At 45.1% G+C, this 19,409-nt stretch overlaps 1 protein-coding gene across 10 annotated transcripts in view; it reads right to left on the reverse strand.

The window, feature by feature from the left end:
• Positions 1-19,409, reverse strand: part of UBAP2 (ubiquitin associated protein 2) — a 73,764-nt gene that overhangs the window by 32,415 nt on the left and 21,940 nt on the right. For 6 of the 10 annotated variants that reach the window (XM_084775525.1, XM_084775528.1, XM_084775526.1 and 3 more), the window contains 4 exons: positions 8,799-8,876; positions 6,443-6,553; positions 3,049-3,202; positions 459-527 (listed from right to left, as the gene is read on the reverse strand). In XM_084775525.1, the coding sequence (XP_084631651.1) occupies positions 459-527; positions 3,049-3,202; positions 6,443-6,553; positions 8,799-8,876 (412 nt within the window). Of the gene's footprint in view, positions 1-458; positions 528-3,048; positions 3,203-6,442; positions 6,554-8,798; positions 8,877-18,710; positions 18,748-19,409 lie in introns of all 10 variants that reach the window. The other 4 variants (XM_084775527.1, XM_084775522.1, XM_084775523.1 and 1 more) reach the window with 1 other exon arrangement.

Genomic DNA, 19,409 nt, shown 5'->3' on the forward strand with positions numbered 1-19,409 from the left:
AAACAAAACAAACACCCCACAAAATCCAAAATAAATAAGCTATTCTTACTTTGCTGAGTCTTCCTATGCATACTAGAACTGCCCATGCCCCTGCTTCAACTCCTAAATACTGCGATTGCATCTGTACCCAAGTATACCTGACTATAAAAGTGGTTTTCACAATTCATCTGAAAATAACACAGTCTGGGCAGTAGCTCAGTGGTGGAATTCAATCTTACTAAGGACACACACTGGGTTCAATCTTCAGCAACAAAAATAACAAAACCAAAGCTAAATGTAAAAACAAAAAAACCCTGGAATAATCTAAATGCTTCCTTCACAGACATCACAGTATGTAGATCAAAACATTTCAGAGAACATTCTTTCTCTGATAATGCATTTCCCACATTCTGAAAACCTGGAAAAGCAGCCGCCTGCCCGCCCCTGTTGGCCAGCATTCCCTCTGGCTCCTCCCTTACCTCGCCCTCGGGCCCGCCTGCCATCTGCTCCTGCTCGGCTGCAGTCAATGCCATTCTCTTCGCCTTTGACTAAAGAGGAGAATCAGACATTCGGCTTTTCATTTTCAAATCTTTTACCTAACTTATTGGACATGTTCAAAACCATGTATAAGATGAACAAAAAGGGTAGAAACATGCCAGGCATGGCTGTACTTCCAATCCCACAAGTTCAAGGCCAGCATGCTCTAAGATCCAACCTGGGCTACTGATGGAGAGACCTTGTCTCAAAAGCCAAAACAAGTCAAAAAACAGGTTAAAACATAAACAACATTTAGAAACCAGAAAAAATAAAAATAAAAAGCATAGCACTGGAAGGATGCGATCAAATACTTGTCTATCACTAAGATGGTGAAACCAAAAAATTTTGAGGTCAAAGCCAGTCGAACAGCACAATGAGACCTAGTGTCAAAAAAAGAAAAGCAAAATATAAATAAATAAATAAATAAATAAATAAATAAGGGCAGTGGGACACAACATGGTGCTGGGTGTGGTGCCACGCATCTTTAATCCCAATACTAAGGACACAGAGGTAAAATCTCTGTGAGGCCAGCCTGGTCTACATATCGAGCTCCAAAACAATCAATCTACAATGAGAAACCCTGTGTTAAAAAAAAAAAAAAAATATATATATATATATATATGGTAATTTTACTTTCTCTGTCTAGATGTGACCTCATCTAAAATTGAAAATATACATTGGGGGGAGGAAGTCTGTTTGGTTTTTTGAGACAGGGTGTCTCTGTGTAGCCTTGGCTGTCCTGGATTCACTTTGTAGACGAGGCTGGCCTTGAACTCACAGTGATGCGCCTGCCTCTGCCTCCCAAGTGCTGGGATTACAGGTGTGCACCACCACGCCCGACAACTTTTTTTTAACTTATGCTTTGTTTTGTTTTTTAATGCAGGAGCACTCTGCAAGAATACTTGAATGCCAGAAAAAGATACAAATCTTTAAGTTGTGAGCCGCCATTTGGTTGCTGACAACTGAACTCAGGACCTCTGGAAGAGTAGCCAGTGTTCTTAACTTCTGAGCCATCTCTAAATGCTTTAGGTCTCATTTTTTCTGTGTGTTTGTTTGTTTGTTTATTTGTTTTTAGGGTTTCTCCGAGTAGCCTTTGGCTGTCCTGGACTCACCAGCCTGGCTCCAAACTCAGAGATCCACCTGCCTCTGCCTCCCCAGTGCTGGGATTAAAGGCATGTGCCACCACGCCCAGCTTACATCTCATTCTTAACGCTAGCACCCAATTAGCCTTCGCTTAATGATTAGGCTGCAGGGTGGCTCCGTGGGTCAGGGCTCGCCAAGCCTCAGGACCTCAGTCCGATCCCAGGACCCAAATGGTTGTCGGAGAGAAAGGGAGACCTGAAGTTGTTCTCCGATGTCCACCTGTATGCCACAGCATGTGTGTCCGCACACAAGCAATAAACAGCCAGCGCAAGACAGCTACTGAAAGTCCAGTTAGTTTTATGAGGTTAGGGGAAAAACATGGGATGAGGCTTTGGTTTTTTTGTTTGGTTTTTGTTGTTGTTTTGTTTTTGTTTTTCAAGACAGTTTTTATGTGTGGTCTTGATTGTCCTGGACTTGCTTGATTGTCCTGGCCACCTCGAACTCACAGAGATACACCTGCCTCTGCTGAGTGGTTTTTTGTTTGTTTGTTTGTTTTTAAACCCACGGATGTATTTATTTTTTGTATTTGAGTGTTCTATCTGCATGTACACCTGCCTCACAAAAGAGGGCAGGGTATAGGTGGATGTGGTTGCCAGGAATTGAACTCTGGACCTTTGAAAGAGCAGACACTGCTCTTTTGAGACAGGCTTTAACTATGTAGTTCAGGCTGGCTCTGAGCTCACAATTTTCCTACTAAGTTCTCAAAATCTAGGATTATAAACATCACCTGGCTATCAACTGTTTTTAAAAATCTGTCTTCCCCATCACCATAGGCCACCGTTAGTACTCCCTACGCAGCAAGCAGGTGATAAATATGAATGGAACTTATGAGACAATAGTGTCAAAATATGGATATAAAGGAAACGGCTCAAAGGAAACTCTGCCTACTAAACTTATCTCCTTTAATTTTTATTTATTCATTTTTTGGGGACAGTGAGACCTAGGTCAGACAGGGTCTCATGATATAACCCTGGCTGGCCTAGGACTCAAGGTGTAAATCAGGACAGCTTCAAACTCAATGAGATCTACATTCTTCTACCTGGGAGCAAAGGCACACAGAGATCTCTCTTATTAAATTAACCCATGTCTATACAGGAGTATCTATAACTGAGAAAGAAAAAAACACAGCTTCATCTATCAGTGAATGAGCCTATACCCACCCCTGCCCCAGTTCACCTGATTTCTAACCAGTCTTAAGAGGACGCAGAATGAACTACCTGCAGCCCAGGTCGGTACTGATCGGAAACCGCATCACAGGACCTTACAGGCTACGCAGTCGTGACACGGTACCAGTGGCAGTGATGAGATGAGTGGTTTAGGGGTGTTCTCTGGCCGCTCTTTGAGCAGGCACAAAGTGGGAAGAAAGTTAAGCGGAAGAGCCACACTCACACTCTCGGCCGCGGCTGCCACCTCTTCCTTTGCGGCTGTTGTTTCCCCGTCCACGAATCGCTTCTCTCTCCAGTCTCTTCTCTCTGTTTTCTTTGTTTTCTGAGCTGTCTTTTCCAAAATTCTTCTTCTTCCCTCCTACAGTCTCCCATGAAGTCTATCAGAAGTAAAGTTCTACAATCATTGAGTGCTCACACAGCTTTCCTATTTAGTTCAACTGAAGAGATGGCTCAATCCCAGCACTCACATATCAGGTAGTTCACAACTACCTGCAACTTCAGCTACGAGGAAACCTGCCAACTCAGGCTGGCACCTAACTCTAACCCTACCCCCACACACCCACCCATATTACATCTAACAGAGGACAGCAAACCTTGTTAAGCGCTTCTGGCTATGCAGTACATCAGTAATTATAGACAACTTACCCCCCCACACACACACCAACCCGTTCCCTACACACATACAGGAATAAAGTTAATCATATTCCCTGAACTGCCTCATCTATATCCTCTATCTACATCAGTAGTTTTTTTGTTTGGTTTGGTTTTTCAAGCCTGGCAGTGCATAGTACAGACTGATCCTAGGATATTAACCTGGAACCTGGCCCCGCCCTGGAGCTGCTCAGTTAAGCACCTGCTCCCCCCACCCCACCCTAAGACAGGGTCTCTCTGTGTAGTTTTGGCTGGCCCTGCCTCTGCCGGGATTAATGGCGTGCGTCACCACACCCAGATGTATCCCCAGGTTTCAATCATACTAACACACAGATCCACTCAAAGAGCTCAGTTACTTGAAATGATATTCCATCTTTCAAGATAACTATTTTCATTATCTGAATAATCTTCTACTCATGCTTTAATATTGCTAGAGAGGTGACTCAGTAATTTAGAGCACTTGCAAGGTTCCAACATGAGAACCAAGCTGGGCAACGACACATGCAGAGGCAGAGGTCTCTGAACTCCAGTGACAGGGATTCCCAACAGACAGGCTAGCCTATCAGCAAGCTCCAGACTCAGTTAAAAAAAAAAAATCTGCCTCCTCTTACCCCTCTCTCTCCCTCCCCCCCCCCTCAGCATATTTGAGATAAATAAAATGATATATTTCTGAGTTAAGGTAGGTGTTTTGTGTGTGTGTGTGTGTGTGTGTGTGTGTGTGGTTTTTTGGGGGGATTGGGTTGGAGGGTGGGGGGTGGGCGGGCGAAATCTTTACAGAACCAGACCAAAGGTGTATTCGCCATAATGGAGCCAGAATCCTATGCAAAGCATTTAAGAGAGAAACATTATCCCTTATCACCAGCAAAACATATGCCAAGGTTAAGCAAGTCACGGCTTGTAAACAGTATATAGACGGTATATATAGTGCGGAAAAGAAACTTTTTTTTTTTTTTTTTTTTGCTTTTTGAGACAGGGTTTCTCTGTATAGCCTTGGCTGTCCTGGACTCGCATTGTAGCCCAGGCTGGCCTCTAACTCACAGGGATCCACCTGCCTCTGCCTCCCAAGTCCTGGGATTAAAGGCGTGCGCCACCATGCCTGGCAAGGAAAAGAATCCTTTAAGGCAGCAGTTTGTCTTACATTGTTATAAATACTAAGAGATGACATGTACAACAGTACTCAAGTCTATGTACAGGCTTTTTTTTTTTAAAGTTAAAATGCAATTATACAGATTTCCAAAGCAACTTATGGCAACAGTTTTATTTTGCTACTTGTAAGATATATCTGAAGAAATTGTTTTTGCCTTGTTTTTTATGTCAAGACTTTCTTAACCCCAAAGGGGAAAATAAATCTCTGAGTTCAAAACCAGCCAAGGCTATACAGAGAGACCCTGTCTCAAAAAAAAAAAAAAAAAAAAAAGACACTGCTGTTGAGTTTGTACAAAACCCAAGAAATGCACCCCAAAATGACCGTTAAAAAGCAGGTACTTTGGGGAGACAGGGTTTCTTGTAGGGCAGGCTAGTCTCAAACTCAACATGGAGTCAAAGACAAACCTACCTTCCTGGTCTTTCTGCTGCTTCCATGCCTAGGACTATGGAGACCAGCAGGAAAACCAAGAAGCAGGCTCTCCGCCAGCTGAGCTACATCCCAACTCACTATTACGAAAAAAATTTAAGGATTTATTTATTTATTATGTATACAGTGCTCTGTGAGGGCATCAGATCACATTATAGATGGTTGTGAGCCACCATGTGGGTGCTGGGAATTGAACTCAGGACCTCTGGAAGAGCAGCCAGTGCTCTTAGCCTCTGAGCCATCTCTCCAGTTCCCTTTTGGAAATTTTAATTCATCATTCAACAAGCATTTTCCCGGTAAATTCCTATCTGTGGTGTACTAGTGACGGGGAGTGAGTGGGACTCACCTCCACAGGACCTTACCTACAGTTGGGGCAGCGCCCTTGCACTCACTCAAACAATGAACTTCCTTCCAAACTGTATGAGTTTTATGCAAACAAAAATTCTTCTTGTTGTTCTGCTGTGTTGTTGTTGTTGTTGGGACAAGGGTCTCTCGGTGTAAACCTGGCTGGCACTGAACTCACAGAAATTTATTTCCTTCTTTAAGATGAAAAGTATGTGCCTGAGTTGGGCACTCTTGGAAGCAGAGACAGGCAGATCTGTGGGTTCAAGGCCAGCCTGGTCTACATAGTAAGACCCTGTCTCAGAAAAAGAAAGCAAACCCTGGATGGTTTTCCAGAGCAAGGATCCAGGTTTGACACTCAGTACCCACAAGATAGTTCCCAACCACCCGTAACTCCAGCTCCACGGAAGGAGCCTGGTGCTTCCTCTGGCCCCACAGGCACCACACGCACAACTCTAGTTACAGGGGATGTAACGCCTTCTTATTACCTCCTTGGGAACCAGGTACTTGCTTGGTATGTGTGTACATGTACGTACACACACAAAGCAGAAATGATTTTCTTCATTTATAAGTCAGGAGAGTGCTTGCCTGGCTTTCACAAAGCCCTGGGTTTAACCCCCACCCCTGCATAAATCAAGTATAGTGATGCAGCCTGTAATCTTAGCACAAAGGAAGAGAAGACAGGCAGATCAGAAGTTTAATGTCGTCCTCAAAACAAGTTTGAGACTGGTCTAGGCTAAGGCAGAGAAAGACGGGGGGGGGGGGGGGGGGGGGGGCGCCAAGTGGCAACTAAGATGAACAGCCGTGAGCCACCTGGAGCAGCAGGCACTTCAGGTGGTGGTAATGGCCACAGGCCTGGACACTTTTACGAACTGAGGCTGGAGGAAATGCCCAGTTTCTGTTGTTGGAACCTTTCTTTAGTGCTTGAGTGGGAATGGCCTCACTTTGCTTCCTAGAGCGCTCCCTCCAAACACAGCATGCCCCACCCCCTTCACCACAGCTCCCATCAAGGTGAACAGAATGAAACCGGGGACAAAGCAGGGGTACTCACCGTGTCCGAGTTCCCTTCCAGCAGTGTGTTGATAGCCTTGTTCACGTCTGCATTACAATCATGGAGAGCCACTATGCACTCATCCTGATTCTTCCCCGTCACTTCCATAAGCTATCCAAAGTATCCGAAAATGGTTAAAGGAAACGAAAAGGCATTCAATATCTATCCAAATACTGTTGTCCTTCCTCACAGAGCCCTGCTGTCCTTCCACAGGATAGCCTTTTCTAGACTCCAGTAAGTTTTGGCGCTAAGATGAGGCTGACTTTCCTGTGCCCCTTGTGTCCCCAACTAACTCTAGTAGACTCACCAGCAATCAGCTTCCTCAAACAAGTCACCTTTTTTTTTTTTTAAATTAGGAAGCTGTGGCTGGCCTGAAACAACTTGTTATATAGACCACGCCAGCCTCAAATTCATAGTGAGCAGCCTCCCAGGTTCAAGGATTAAAGGAGTTCATCAAACCCCCAGCACAACATATGCACAAACCAACAAGCTCAGAACTCCTAGACCATGCTTAAACTTAGGTCAGAAGCTCAGAGCTTCCAAGTTTGATTCCCAAAACATTAACTGGGACTTTGCTTGCACATAGCTTCCAGTCACTAACTGCATTAGAACATCCCACTAAAAACTTACAGCCTGAGGCCGGGCGGTGGTGGCACATGACTTTAATCCCAGCACTTGGGAGGCAGAGGCAGGCAGACCGCTATGAGTTCGCGCCAGCCTGGTCTACAAATCGAGTCCAGGACAGTCAAGGCTACACAGAGAAACCCTGTCTCAAAAAAAAAAAACCAAAAAAAAAAACCAACCAAACAAAAACAAAACAAAACAACAACAAAAAACACCAAACAAACAAAAAAAAATTTACAGCCTGAACCGGGCAAGGTGGTGCTCGCCCTTAATCCCGACACTCAGGAGGCAGAGACAGACGGATCTCTGAGTTCGAGGCCAGCCTGGTCTACAAATACAGTCTAGGACAGCCAGGACTGTTACACAGAGAAACCCTGTCTCGAAAAACAAAACAAACAGACAAAAAACCCTTATACCTATACCTTAAAGTCTTACAAGTAGAACTCAACAGCTGTCACAAGCTACTTTCCTAAACAGTCTCAGCCGAAGAAACTATTTAGCATCTTCCTCAGTAAACAATCCACATACTAAATATAACCTATGTTCCTAAAGTACCAGTGAGCAGATCTGTGACGTAAGTATCGTGCTTTAATAAAATGTAATTATTTTATTATGTGCTGTTCACGTCAGTGTTTTGTGAGGCTCGTGCTTGTGGTGCTAAGGAGCACCTGTCTAGAACACAGATCTTGTGGCTGCACCTGCAGTTCAATGGAAGAGTGCTTGCCGAAGATGGGTGAGGCTTGATCCCCAGCACTGCAAGAGTAAACTAATAAACTGAAGTCCAGAGAGCAGGCCTCTTGGTCTACCACCCACAGGCGTACTCTCTGCGCCCGAGCGCTGGTCCTCCCACTCTCGCTGCTCTACAGCTCCCGCTGATTCCTGTTCAGATGGCTTTTCTTCACTGTGACAGGGACCTGAGGCAAGTACTCTACATCGAGGCAACTCTCAACACCTCACTAATTGTCCAAGCTACCTCAGCCCTTCAAGCAGATGCACTCACACACCTGCACCACACTTGCCAAGTGTTCAGCTGTTGATACGAAGAGTTTCTGTGCACTGTCTGCCACTCACAATTATTAAGACATACACTAAGAATCAGACGTTGCCTACTGACTGGGTAAGAGACAGAACTAACAGAACTTCACTCTGAGCTCTTAAGGCAGGTGCAGTCTTCCCAAATCCATTCCACTACTCAGATAACTGGCCCTATAATATGCAGGAGGATTTCCCAAGTTGTACGTAGGTATCTATTAGAAATAAAGAAAAAGTTTGTGGTGCATGCCTTTAATCCCAGCACTCCGGAAGGCAAAGGCAGGTGGATCTCTGTGAGCTCAATAGTTCAAGGCCAGCCTGGTCTACAAAAAAAAAAAGGAAAGAAAAAAAAAATTCTATCCACTTACTGTTTTCTTTTAGGAGGAAGACCAGGCATGGCTATGCCCCACAGGCTGTCCTCACGCTTCTGGGCTCAAACAATACTCTGGGTTCTGACTCCCAAGTAGCCAGGGCTACAGAGGGCACAGCCACTTATGTGCTGTTTCTTTTTTCTTCAGATAGGGTTTCTCTGTGTCGCCTTGGCTGTCCTGGACTCACCATGTCCTAGACCAGTCTGGCCTCCAACTGACAAAGAGCCACCTGCCTCTGCCTCCTATGTGCTGGGATTACAAATGTGCACAGCCACTCCTGGCAAAAAAAATAAAGCACAAAGTTACAGTATCCTTTGCTAGAAACATACCTGTTTAACTTTAGCTTCAAAATCTGAATCATTCTTATCAAAGATCACTTGAGCAAGCCGCATCTGTTCAGCAGTGGCCTAGGAAGCAAAAAAGTAGTAGATTTTACCAACTAAACTATTTTTAAGATAGATGCTAAAATATAAGTCACAGGAACTCTCAAATACTAAGCACCACTCTGAGACACACTGATTAACCCAGTGTGGTAACTGCACATTCATAATCCCAGCACCTGAGCGGCAGCAGCATCACTCATCTTCGACTACATCCCTGCGCTGTGTTTATGTTGAGTTCCTACCTCAGAAAGGATGGGAGGAAAATACTTAATTTAGGACTCAGGACTATATATAATCTGCTCCCATAAGAAAATTGCCATGAAATTAAATAGCAAAAAGGATTCATTCCCTTGACCTTCATCATCATGCTGCTTGTTTGGATTTTCTCCTCACTGAGGAGGTGGGTAAGAAGTAGGGCAGGGTGCCGTGGTGGTGGGTGTGCCTGGGGCTCAGTACTCAGGAGATGCTTCTGCTCAACCAAACCAGCAAGCAGCCACCAAGACACTGTCAACGACGCCCAACTGGCTCTGATTGGTTCTGAAGGGAAAAGGCTACATTTAGCTGAAGAGAATAATTTAAGTTAATTCTCTCTTAAACTACAACCTTGCAAATTTATAAAGGGAGGGGGGATGTCAGCTCCATAGAAAATATGATTCTTATTCAAAACCCTGTTCCTTTAAAAAAAAAAAAAAAAAAAAAAAAAAACCAGACTTCTGAATGTTTAAGGTTTCTTTCTTCATAATGTTTAGCTATTAAATATTGGCAGCACTGCACAGTGACACAACTATAAAATGCTTGCTTGGGTAGCTGATGGTTTGCTTTTTGTTTTGTTTTGTTTTTATACTAACACATTGAATCTGGGGGCTCCTACATGCTAGACATGCACTGTACCAGTAAGAAGTGCGTGCGTGCGTGTGTATGTTTCTCTCCCCAAACTGTTTTACATTTTTGTTGTTGTATGCTATTGTTTTGAGATAAAATCTCTCTGAATTGCCCATGTTGAAGCAAGACTGGGTGGCACATGCCTTTCCCATGAGCACTACAGAGGCAGAAGCAAGCGGATCTGTCAATTAGATGTCAGAAGTCTATATAAGGAATTTCAGGACAGCCAGGGCTACATGATAGAGATTTTGTCTCAAAGACTGAAAGGTAGGTAGGTAGATGGGTACATAGGTGGGTAGATGGATGGATGGTTGGACAGACAGACAGACAGACATATTGCCTACGCTGACTTTGAATCCAGTCTATAATCCAGACAGGCCTTGAACTCCTACTATAGTATCTGGGATTACAGGATTCTAACAACACCAAGCCTGAGTCTTGCCCAGGGTGGGTCTTGAACTCTTTCTCCAGCCTCAATCTACAAAGTCTTGAGATTACAAGTATATGGACCACTATGCTAGGCCCCTATACAGTATCTTAATTTTTTAAAAATACCAGAATTAGGCCAACAATAGGTAAAATATATAAACTTTCCCCCATATCATTGTACAAATTTCTAGTAAACCTAACATTACTTCCAAAGTTTATTTCTTCGGTTACTTTTCTTCTTAAAAGCCATGTTATTTGTTTACTCACTTTTACCACTGTTACTTGGGCACAGCGTGGATGTGTGGTGTGAGCAGGCCAGGAGAAGGAGTTAGTCCTCCCCAACCTTGGGGCCCATGTTTCCTTGACCAGATGGAAGCCAGAAAACAACAGAGTTTCTGCCTATGACCCCTCAGAGCTGAGGTCACCAGCATGCTTGGAAACCCTAGCTTGTCACATGGGTACAGGAACCAAACTCCAGTTGTCAAGAATGTACAGCAAGCACTCTTAGCGGCTGAGCTATCTACCCAGGTCCAGGCTACTGTTTGGAGGGGGAAGTTTTGTTGCTATTGTCTGAGTTGCTGTTGTCACAGTTGACTTTGGGACAAGGGACAAAGTCTCCCCCCCCCCCTTTTAAATCTTTATATTTTGTTTTTTTGAGGCAGGGTTTCTCTGTGTAACAGCCCTGGCTGTCCTGGACTCGATTTGTAGACCAGGCTGGCCTTGAACTCAAGAGTTCTGCCTGTCTCTGCTGGGATTACAGGTGAGCGCCACCACGCCCGGCTGGGACAAAGTCTTATTATGTATTCCAGCCTGAAGTTGAAGTCACTATGTAACCTAGACTGGCCTCAGGTTCTTGGCAATTGTCATGCCTCAGCCTTCAGAATGCCAGAACTATTGGTGTGAAGCACCATGCCCAACTAAACTCTTTAATTGTATACACATTTACGTGTTTGTTTCTTTAGTGGAGCTCAGCAGACAGCTTTAGAGAGGTTTCTCTCCTACCATGTGAGTCAGGTCAGGCTTAATCACAGGCACCATTACATGCGGAGCCATCCCACTGGCCCTAAACTACCATTCTTTGTTTTGTTTTCTGGAAAGGGTCTCGCTGCAGACCTGGATGGCCTGGACCTCACCCTACAGACCAGGCTGGCCTTGGAACACACAGAGATCCCTGTGCCCCTGCTTCCCCAGCACTAGGATTCAGGTTGTGCACTACCATGCCTGGCTAAATTAAAGTCAGCATTAACCCCTGAACATACACTTAAAAATGTAAATACCTGACCAAGAATAGCAGGTACATGCACACGACTGAGGAGGAAGAAGCAAGAGGATGACAAACTCAGGAGCCAGCTGAGTGACAGAGTAAGACACAGCTTCAGTCAAAGCATCATCAAAGCTTTTCTTCTCAGGTTTGTTTTGTTAAGAAAGACTCTCACGTAGAAGAACTCACTAACTCACTACACAACAAAACTCTTAAACTTCTGACCTTTCTACTTCTACCTCCCAAGTGCGAAGAGTGCCACCACACCCAGTTTTATGTGATACTGGGGATTGGACCAGGCAGGGTCTTGTGCATGCCAGCCAGACACTGTGGCAAGTGAAGCACGGCCCAGGCCCATTCGTCTTTTATTATATATTTCACTCATTTCAAGGAACCTTAAGATGCAGGGGAGTACCAGCAGTTTCTGCATCATTAAACACCTTTTACACAGCCTATCCATTTCACGAAGGAGGGTGATTAAGACAAATCCCATCAGCTGTGGCCTATTCTAGCCATTCTAACCCTCTCCTGCCATCCCAATCTATTCATGCTGCTACCTCAGCTTAACTGCCGACTCCTATCGCACCACCCCCAGAAAGATGCCGGTACAGAAATGCAATTTCCCAGTGAGCACAAAACCTTAAATACACTGTCACTATTCCTACTGCATACTAGACAGCCATTCCCTGGACCCATCGCCTGAGCTGTCCCCGTGTTGTAGACAGAAGGCCCCACAGCCTGATCCATGAACAAGGAGAGAGCTACAACCCCTGAAGTGGGGTGCTCCTGTTACCCTTGGAGTCCACATGCAAGGCACTGCCGAGTAGGCGCAAACTGTGATTGCTCCTGGTGCTAAAAGCCCATCAGAGCAGTTTGTGCCATCTTCATTAATACAGTGCCTTTCACTGCTTTTCACAGCACCTCTAAATGTTGTCTATCCCTTTTCAATTTAAAATGTCTGAGGGGCAGGGTAGGAGAGGGGAACGAAAGAGATCCAACACCCTGTCTCTTCTAGCCTCTACAGGCACCAGGCACATACATAAATGCAGACAAAACATTCATACATATAAAACAAAAACAAATTTTAGAATCAACAACAACAACAAAAAGATGAACACAACACAGATTTATAATCTTACCACTGAGGAGGCAGAGGCAGGCAGATCTTTGTGAGAACAGTACTAGCCAGGGCTACACAAATTGAGTCTCTGTCTCAAACAAAACAACTGAAAAGCCACCAAGGTGAATGGGCAGGCAATATGGCTCAGCGGGTAAAGGCATAGTCATCTGAGCCTGCTGACCTAAGCTCAATCCTCAGAACTCACATGAAAGTGACAGGCTAGTAACAGCTCTACAAAGTTGTCCTCCAAGATACAGTCATACAGAATACACACTGGCAGTGAGCCATGACAGCAGTGCTCATCTATAACGTCAACACTCAAGGACCAGACAGGGGCCGGGCGTGGCGGCGCACACCTTTAATCCCAGCACTAGGAGGCAGAGGCAGGTGGATCGCTGTGCGTTCCAAGTCAGCCTGGTCTACAAAGGGAGTCCAGGACAGCCAGGGCTACACAGAGAGACCCTGTCTCAAAAATGATGATGATGGTGAAGAAAAAGAACAAGAACAAAAAGAGCCAACATGGTGGCAAACTCCTTTAATCCCAGCACTTGGGAGGCAGAGGCAGGTGGATCGCTCTGAGTCCATAAGAGCCAAGCTCCACAGAGAAACCCTGTGGAGGTGGGAGGATGGTGTTTAATGGCAGGCAAAATCAGGATCTCTTAAGGTTGAGGTCAGGCTTGTCTATGAAGTAAATACCAGGACAGGCAGGACTAGAGAGAAGCTGTCACCGTCGTTCCCCCCCCCCCCCAAAAAAAGGAAAGAGTAAGAAAAACAAACCAAGGAGATCTGTCCGAGAACTAACAAAGAGGCAAGGCAACAGACAAGAAAACTAAACAACTCAACATAATCTAATTTTATGGCTAAATATTAAAATTTGTGTTTGACCTGGGCAGTGGTTAATTTCAACACTCCAGGGACAGAGGCAGGCGAATCTCTGTGAGTTCCAGGCCAGCCTGGTCTACAAAATGAGTCCAGGACAGCTACGACTACAAGAAAAACCCTGTCTCAAAAATAAATAAATATAAAAGAAAAAAGAAATAAATGTTCAATGTCCTTAGTCATCAGGGAAATGCAAATCAAAGATGGACTCTGAGATTGCATCTTATACCCATCAGAATGGCTAAGATCAAAAACTCAAGTGATAGCACATGCTGGTGAGGATGTGGAGAAAGGTAAACACTTCTCCACTGCTGGTCAGAGTGCAAACTTGGTACAACCGCTTTGGAAATCAGTCTGGCACTTCTTCAGAAAATTGGGAATAGCTGTACCTCAAGGTCCAAGCTATACCACTCCTTGACATATACCTGAAAGATGTTCCACCATCCAATAAGGATATTTGCTTAACTATGTTCATGGTGGCTTTATCCATAATAGCCATAATCTGTTAACAACCGAGATGCCCCTTGGAGGATAGAGAAACTGTGGTACATTTACATAATGTACCACTACTCAGGTATCAAAAACAAAGAAATCATGAAATTTTCAGGCAAATGGATGGAACTAGAAAAAAAAAATCATCCCGAGTGAGCTAACTCAGACTCAAAAAGACACACATGGGATGTACTCACTTATACACAGATTTTAGCCATATAGTACAGGATAAACATACTACAATGCAGACCCAAAGATGTTAAGTAAAGGGCTGGAGAGATGGCTCAGGGGTTAGGAGAACTGTCTATGCTTCCACGGGTCCTGAGTTCAATTCCCAGCAACCACATGGTAGCTCACAACCATCTATAATGTGATCTGATGCCCTCTTCTGGCACGTAGGTGTACATGAAAATAGAATGCTCAAATACATAAAATAAATACTTAAAATACTTTTAAAAAATAAAAATAACAAGGAGGACTCAAGGCCAGATGCTTAAGTCTCACTCAGAAGAGGGAAAAAAGAATAGACAGGGGTCGAAGAGAGGGAACGCGGTAGGAGAGCGCAGAGAGAAGTGAGGGTTGCCATCAGACCTGGGGAGAGCAGCAGTGGGAGAACAGAGGCCTGCAGAAGAGAAACTGGGTGGGGGCATTTCTGTGACAAGCCTGAGTCCTAAGTCAGGGTAGGCTTCTGCTAGGAATAAGGGTGACTCTAGCTGAGACTCTTTGTAGCAAGGCTCATGGAGACTGAAGAGGACGCCTTCTAAATAGACAGGACTCCTAGTGGATACCAACTAGGAGGGGACACCAACCCACCCACCAAGACCTTGGCCAGAAATTTGCCCTATAAAGATAGAACACATAGAGCAGAAATTGAGGGAATGTCCAACCAATGCCTGTCCCAACCCAAGACCAACCCCTGACACTGTTAAGGATACTATGCTATGCTTGCAGACAGGAGCCTGAGATAGCTGTCCTCCCAGCAGCAGATCAAACAGATGCTGAAACGCCAGGCATTGAGTGATGTCAGAGGAGCCTGGAGATGGGGGGCTGGGGGCAGGACGCCGAAGGGACAGGAGCTCCACAAGTGCCTACAGGGCCAGCTGACCAGGGCCCAGAGGGGCTTGAAGACTGAAGCACCAACCAGGGACCACGCATGGACTAGCCTTAGCCCCCTACACAGATGTAGCCAATAGGCAGGCTCAGTGTTCACGCAGGTCCTCTAGTAAGAGGAGTGGGGCTGCCTCTGACACGGACTCCATCGCCTGCTTTTTGGTCACTTCTCCCTCTCATGATGGCATTGTCAGGAGACTACAAGGCTCAATCCTGATACAACATGCTAAACTGGGGTGGGTGGGGAGGGGAGGCTCCCCTTTTCTAAAGGATGGGGGAGGGGATGAAGGAAGAGGGAGGAGGTAGGACTAGGAAGAGAGGAGGGAGGAGGCTATGATCAGGATGTAAGGTGAGTAAGTAAACAATAAAAATAAACAAATAACAATAATTTGGCAAGCAGTTATTTTAGAAATTACAAAATCACAACAGAACTTCTATTTCACTGCTAGATGGATCCTGTAACTCAACTCAAATCTGCCCTACTGTGCCCAACCCAACTGACACAGCCCTACACTATTTGCTAATGGCTCAGGTCTTCAAGTACACAGTAGAAAATGCGCTAATCATGCTCCCTGCCAGGCACTGAGTAAGCTAATTTAGCATGTCACAACGTAGCAGCGGAAAGCTGGACTAGGACAGCAGCTCTGCTATGACAGCAAGGTCAGGAGTTGTGCTCTTCCACTGACTGGTCCCTGGGGTAGTGGGGGGGATGTCTGCGTCATAATCCCACAGCCCACATCTGGAATTCAGAGGACAATTTGTGAGATTCTAGTCTCTTCTTTCATTACTCAGGCTAATGATAATAAAATTCAAGTCCTCAGCCAAGGGCATGCCTTTAATCCCAACACTTGGGAGTCCAACAGTTGAGTTTAAGGCTAGCCTGGTCTACAGAGTGAGTAGCAGGACAACCAGGGCTACACAGAGAAACCCAGTCTCGAAAATCAAAACAGTACCAAATCAGTTTCTGAGGATCGACATCAAGTGGCTGGCTCTGCCTGCTGAGCCATCTCACTGACCTGAACTACTTCTGTTACTTGATACTCAAAACTGAGTAAAATGACTGTACAGTGCAAAGCCTGGGATCCAAACACAGCACAATCCACACTAAGGACATGCAAATGCACATGATTATGAAGTGAAAAGGAAAACACAGAAATGGGAATGACACCAGTTAGGATATTAACAGAGTAGGGGCTAGGGAGATGGTTAAATCAGTAACGTGCCTGTTATACAAGTATGAAGACCCGCTGGGCATGGTGGCATGTGCTTTTAATCCCAGCACTCGGGAGGCAGAGGCAGGTGGATCTGTGAGTTCGAGGCCAGCCTGGTCTACAGAGCGAGTCCAGGACAGTCAAGGCTACACAGAGACCCTGTCTGGGGTGGAGGTGGGGGTGGTAGACGACACACTACATAAACAACGGACTGGGAATGTGGCTCACTAGACCACTTTATCTAACACATATAAAGCCCTGAGTTTGATCCCCAGTACCACACAAAACCAGAAATGAGTATGCTGGTACATGCCTGTAATCCAAACAAAGAGAAGGGCTGAGGGGACAGGAGCTCAAGGCCAGCCTCTGCAACACAGAGAGTTCAAGACCAGCCTAGAGTGCATCATAAGACACTGCCTCAAAATAAAAATGAATGTATGCATGCATTGGTGAATGGATACATTTTGAAGAGGCTGGAGCGAATACTCAGTGATTAAAAACACGTGTTACTCTTGCAAAAAAAATACTCAAAAGTCAGAATTTGAGCGGGGGTGGGGAAGGGGAGAAACAAACTCAGCTCAGCTTGGTAGACCCTAACACGCCCCTAATCCCGGCACTTGCGAGGCAGAGGCAGGTGGCTCTCTGTGAGGTCAGGCCTGGCCTACCCAGGCAGTTCCAAGGCCGCCAGAGCTGCATGGTGAAACCCTGACTCAAAAAAGTGGGGTAAAGGTGCTTTGGTGTGAGAGTCTTCAGAGAGAAAATACTTCATGAGGCAATGTCACAATACAAAGGGGCTGCAGATGCCCAGAAGGTAAAGAGCACTTGCTGTTCATCCTCTCTCCCTCCTCTCCTCTCTCCCCTCTTCCCTTCTCTTCCTCCCCTCCCTCCCCACCCCCCTTCTCTCTAGGTTTTTCAAGACAGGGTTTCTCTGTATACCAGGCCTGGCTGCCCCCGACTCCGTAGACCAGGCTGTCCTGGACCTCACAGAGATCCACCTGCCTTTGCCTCTACATCCCCTCCTCTCCCAAATCCTGGAATTACAGGCTACACTTGCTGTTCTTTCAGAGGATCAGAGTTCAGTTCTCAGCAACACATCTGACAGCTCACAAGGACTAGACATCCTCTGAGGTTGCCTGCCCACACCAACATGCACACGCCCACACAGGGATGGACAGACACAGCCTGCCCACACCAACATGCACATGCGCGCGCGCGCGCACACACACACACACACACACACGGGAAACATACAGCCTTCCCACACCAACATGCACATGCCCACACACACACACACACACACACACACACACACACACAGGAAACATACAGCCTGCCCACACCAACATGCACACACACACACACACGGACACACGGACACACGGACACACACGGACACATACAGCCTGCCCACACCAACATGCACAGGCCCACACACACACAGACACAGGCAGGCACACACACCACCTTAGTTAGTTGGTTTTTCAACACAGGGTTTCTATGTCCTGGAACTCACTTACAAACCAAGCTGTCCTCGAACTTATAGAGATCTGCCTGCCTCTGTCTCCCAGGTACTGGGATTAAAGGTGTCCGCCAACACTCAGCACCCTATCTTATTTTAAAATGATAAACCTTTTTTTAGAAAATCTCATAGAGTCCAAGAATACAAAGAACTGACAAAGCCAGGAACTGTGGGGTATTATCTTTCTGAAAAGGGATATGAAAAACTAACAGTTGCCACAAGGGCAACCAACGCTGGCTCTGTAAAGAATGCTATTTCTGTTTTGCGGTGCTAAGGATTGAACCAAGGGCTAGGCAGATACCCAACCAGTGAGCAACACGTCCAGGGCCAATGCAGCAACATTTAAGCTTAAAATTCCTTGAGAAATGTCTACTATCTATAATTACACACACCTTAAAGACATTTTATTCCTTGACCCAATAAAAATACCATATGAACTATTAATTTTAAAAAAACATTTGCATCAACAAACATGAAAATTTTTCAGCACAATAGTTACTGATGGCCTCGTCCAAGATAAGCACTCTCTCAGTCCCTAGGTGCGTCTGCTTTCACCGTGATAGTTTCACTCACACATGTCTGACTATAAAGGCACTGATCCTTGTCTTACTCGTAAATGCCCACTACTGCTCCATAGACTTAGCCCTTCTAGGTTAAGTATTATGACTTTTTACAAACATTCTCTGTGTTTTTGTGAAATCGTCTCTTTTAATTCCAAATAGAGTACAGACTAGACAACTTCTGAAAGCACAGCTGATACAGTTAGCAGCTGCTAGTAAGCACAGTGTTGCAACAGTAATGCTATATATACATCAATAAGTCTGTCAAAATGTTAAAGTTTGTTCTTTATAAAATACTCTATAAACCATAATTTAAAAAGATTACTTTACTCAATAAACAATTCAACTATTCAATAAACAGAGCACCAAACATAAGAGTATAATAGGGAAGTTACCAGGCTGAGCTCAAGAAGTGTCAAGAGGTCTGTATAGCTTAGGGAAAAAAGAGGAAAAAGCAGGGTCAACTAATAATTCCAATTTAAACAACGTTAGTGCACCCTCCCCAACAGTTTTTCCAGTAATTCCAGTTTCCAGGGACACAGAAGCCCTCTTCTGCCCTCTGCAAGGGCACCAGGCACACAAGTGGTGTGCGTGTACATGTGTATATGTATTGTACATATAGATATATATGCAGGTAAAACAACCATATACATGTATAACTTTTAATTTCTAAGAAAACTATGCTGAAAGGTTCCCTAGTGAGCCTATCTTTTTATTGGACTTATTTTCTAGATATCTTTTAATAATTTATTGAAGTAGGGCTATCTTTTTGGTTTAGGTTTCTTTTTTTCGAGACAGGGTCTCTGTGTATCCTTGGCTGTCCTGGACTCGCTTTGTAGACCAGGCTGACCTTGAACTCACAGCGATCAGCCTGCCTCTGCCTCCCGAGTGCTGGAATTAAAGGAGTGCACCACTGCCGCCGCCACCACCCAGCTAGGTTTCATATTTGTTTTGTCTAGGGGCAGGGGTTAAGGCGAGGTCTTTCTCTCCAGGCAGCCAGAATCTCGGTGTGTGGACTAGCCTGGAACTAACAGCAATCCTCATCCATCAGCCTAGCACTACAATAAAAGGCAATCACACCTAGTTAGCCTACT

The sequence above is a fragment of the Acomys minous genome, assembly GCF_964271855.1.
Source record: "Acomys minous genome assembly, chromosome: 1".
Lineage (NCBI taxonomy): Eukaryota > Metazoa > Chordata > Mammalia > Rodentia > Muridae > Acomys > Acomys minous.